We start from the raw sequence: 2,500 nt of genomic DNA, 5'->3' as shown, positions 1-2,500 counted from the left end.
TCCATCATAAAAGTGCATCTGTCCATCATAAAAGTGCATCTATCTATGATAAAAGTTCATCTATCCATCATAAAAGTTCATCTATCCATCATAAAAGTGCATCTGTCCATCATAAAAGTGCATCTGTCCATCATAAAAGTGCATCTATCCATCATAAAAGTGCATCTGTCCATCATAAAAGTGCATCTATCCATCATAAAAGTGCATCTATCCATCATAAAAGTGCATCTGTCCATCATAAAAGTGCATCTATCTATGATAAAAGTTCATCTATCCATCATAAAAGTTCATCTATCCATCATAAAAGTGCATCTGTCCATCATAAAAGTGCATCTGTCTATCATAAAAGTGCATCTGTCTATCATAAAAGTGCATCTGTCTATCATAAAAGTGCATCTGTCTATCATAAAAGTGCATCTATCCATCATAAAAGTGCATCTGTCCATCATAAAAGTGCATCTATCCATCATAAAAGTGCATCTGTCCATCATAAAAGTGCATCTGTCCATCATAAAAGTGCATCTATCCATCATAAAAGTGCATCTATCCATCATAAAAGTGCATCTATCCATCATAAAAGTGCATCTGTCCATCATAAAAGTGCATCTATCCATCATAAAAGTGCATCTGTCCATCATAAAAGTGCATCTGTCCATCATAAAAGTGCATCTATCCATCATAAAAGTGCATCTATCCATCATAAAAGTGCATCTATCCATCATAAAAGTGCATCTATCCATCATAAAAGTGCATCTGTCCATCATAAAAGTGCATCTGTCCATCATAAAAGTGCATCTATCCATCATAAAAGTGCATCTGTCCATCATAAAAGTGCATCTGTCCATCATAAAAGTGCATCTGTCCATCATAAAAGTGCATCTATCCATCATAAAAGTGCATCTATCCATCATAAAAGTGCATCTATCCATGATAAAAGTGCATCTGTCTATCATAAAAGTGCATCTATCCATCATAAAAGTGCATCTATCCATCATAAAAGTGCATCTGTCCATCATAAAAGTGCATCTGTCCATCATAAAAGTGCATCTATCCATCATAAAAGTGCATCTATCCATGATAAAAGTGCATCTGTCTATCATAAAAGTGCATCTATCCATCATAAAAGTGCATCTATCTGTCCATCATAAAAGTGCATCTGTCCATCATAAAAGTGCATCTATCCATCATAAAAGTGCATCTATCCATGATAAAAGTGCATCTGTCTATCATAAAAGTGCATCTATCCATCATAAAAGTGCATCTATCAATCATAAAAGTGCATCTATCCATCATAAAAGTGCATCTATCCATCATAAAAGTGCATCTATCCATGATAAAAGTGCATCTGTCTATCATAAAAGTGCATCTATCCATCATAAAAGTGCATCTATCCATCATAAAAGTGCATCTGTCCATCATAAAAGTGCATCTATCCATCATAAAAGTGCATCTGTCCATCATAAAAGTGCATCTATCCATCATAAAAGTGCATCTATCCATCATAAAAGTGCATCTATCCATCATAAAAGTGCATCTATCCATCATAAAAGTGCATCATAAAAGTGCATCTATCCATCATAAAAGTGCATCTATCCATCATAAAAGTGCATCTGTCCATCATAAAAGTGCATCTATCCATCATAAAAGTGCATCTATCCATCATAAAAGTGCATCTATCCATCATAAAAGTGCATCTATCCATCATAAAAGTGCATCATAAAAGTGCATCTATCCATCATAAAAGTGCATCTATCCATCATAAAAGTGCATCTATCCATCATAAAAGTGCATCTATCCATCATAAAAGTGCATAATTGTATGGACTTCAAAACAGAAACGGCCATTCACTGCCATTATAAAGCTCGGAAGATCCACCACATTTTTTAATATAACTCTGATTGTATTCGTCTGAAAAAAGAAAGTCACATACACCTAAGATGACTTGAGAGTAAATCATGGGCTAATTTTCATTTTTGGGTGAACTATCCCTTTAACACAATACGTTGACAGCACTAGAAACAACATCTCAGGATTGTGCGTTCATACTTTCTCCTTGAAGTCCTCGTGAGGCACGGGCGTCCCCCAGCGCAGGTCTCGTGTGATGCACCGGGGCTTCAGGCCGTCCCGGAGCCACGAGCGCGTGATGTGCCGAGCGTTCGCCGTCCAATCGCCCGAGCCGATCGACTTCTCCAGCCACTGCTCCAGCTCGCCCTCCAGCTATCACACACACACTCTAAATTAATCCGGATACATTTGAAAACGGCGTTTTCGCTAAAAAAAAGTTTTCAAAACTTTGCGTTTTCACCCAAAAACACTACAATCTTGTGTCGACGCCCCACGGAAGAGAGAGAGAGTGTGTGTGTGTGTGTGTGTGTGTGTGGGGGGGAGCAGCTCATTATCATTTAAAGAGACATGCACCGAAACGGGTCGGTGTGACAGGGCTGTTTTTGAGGAGGTAAAAGGGTGTTTTACACAATCATTGAGGAATTTTAACTAAAAG

The 2,500-nt window shown here is 37.6% G+C and overlaps 1 protein-coding gene across 1 annotated transcript in view; it reads right to left on the bottom strand.

Moving 5' to 3' along the window:
• The window catches only part of LOC130072477 (methionine--tRNA ligase, cytoplasmic-like), a gene marked incomplete at its 5' end in the record, with an annotated part of 20,132 nt that extends 17,915 nt beyond the window's left edge, over window positions 1-2,217 (bottom strand). Inside the window, one exon of the mRNA XM_056237597.1 lies at window positions 2,047-2,217. Within this exon, the coding sequence (XP_056093572.1) occupies window positions 2,047-2,217 (171 nt within the window). The remainder of the gene's footprint in view (window positions 1-2,046) is intronic.
• Between the last annotated feature and the right edge of the window lie 283 nt (window positions 2,218-2,500).

The sequence above is a fragment of the Rhinichthys klamathensis genome, unplaced genomic scaffold, assembly GCF_029890125.1.
Source record: "Rhinichthys klamathensis goyatoka isolate OS25496 unplaced genomic scaffold, OSU_Roscu_1.1 h1tg000488l_1, whole genome shotgun sequence".
Classification (NCBI taxonomy): domain Eukaryota; kingdom Metazoa; phylum Chordata; class Actinopteri; order Cypriniformes; family Leuciscidae; genus Rhinichthys; species Rhinichthys klamathensis.
Note: the sequence above shows the minus strand (reverse complement) of the source record. Positions and strands in the feature narration are given on the sequence as shown.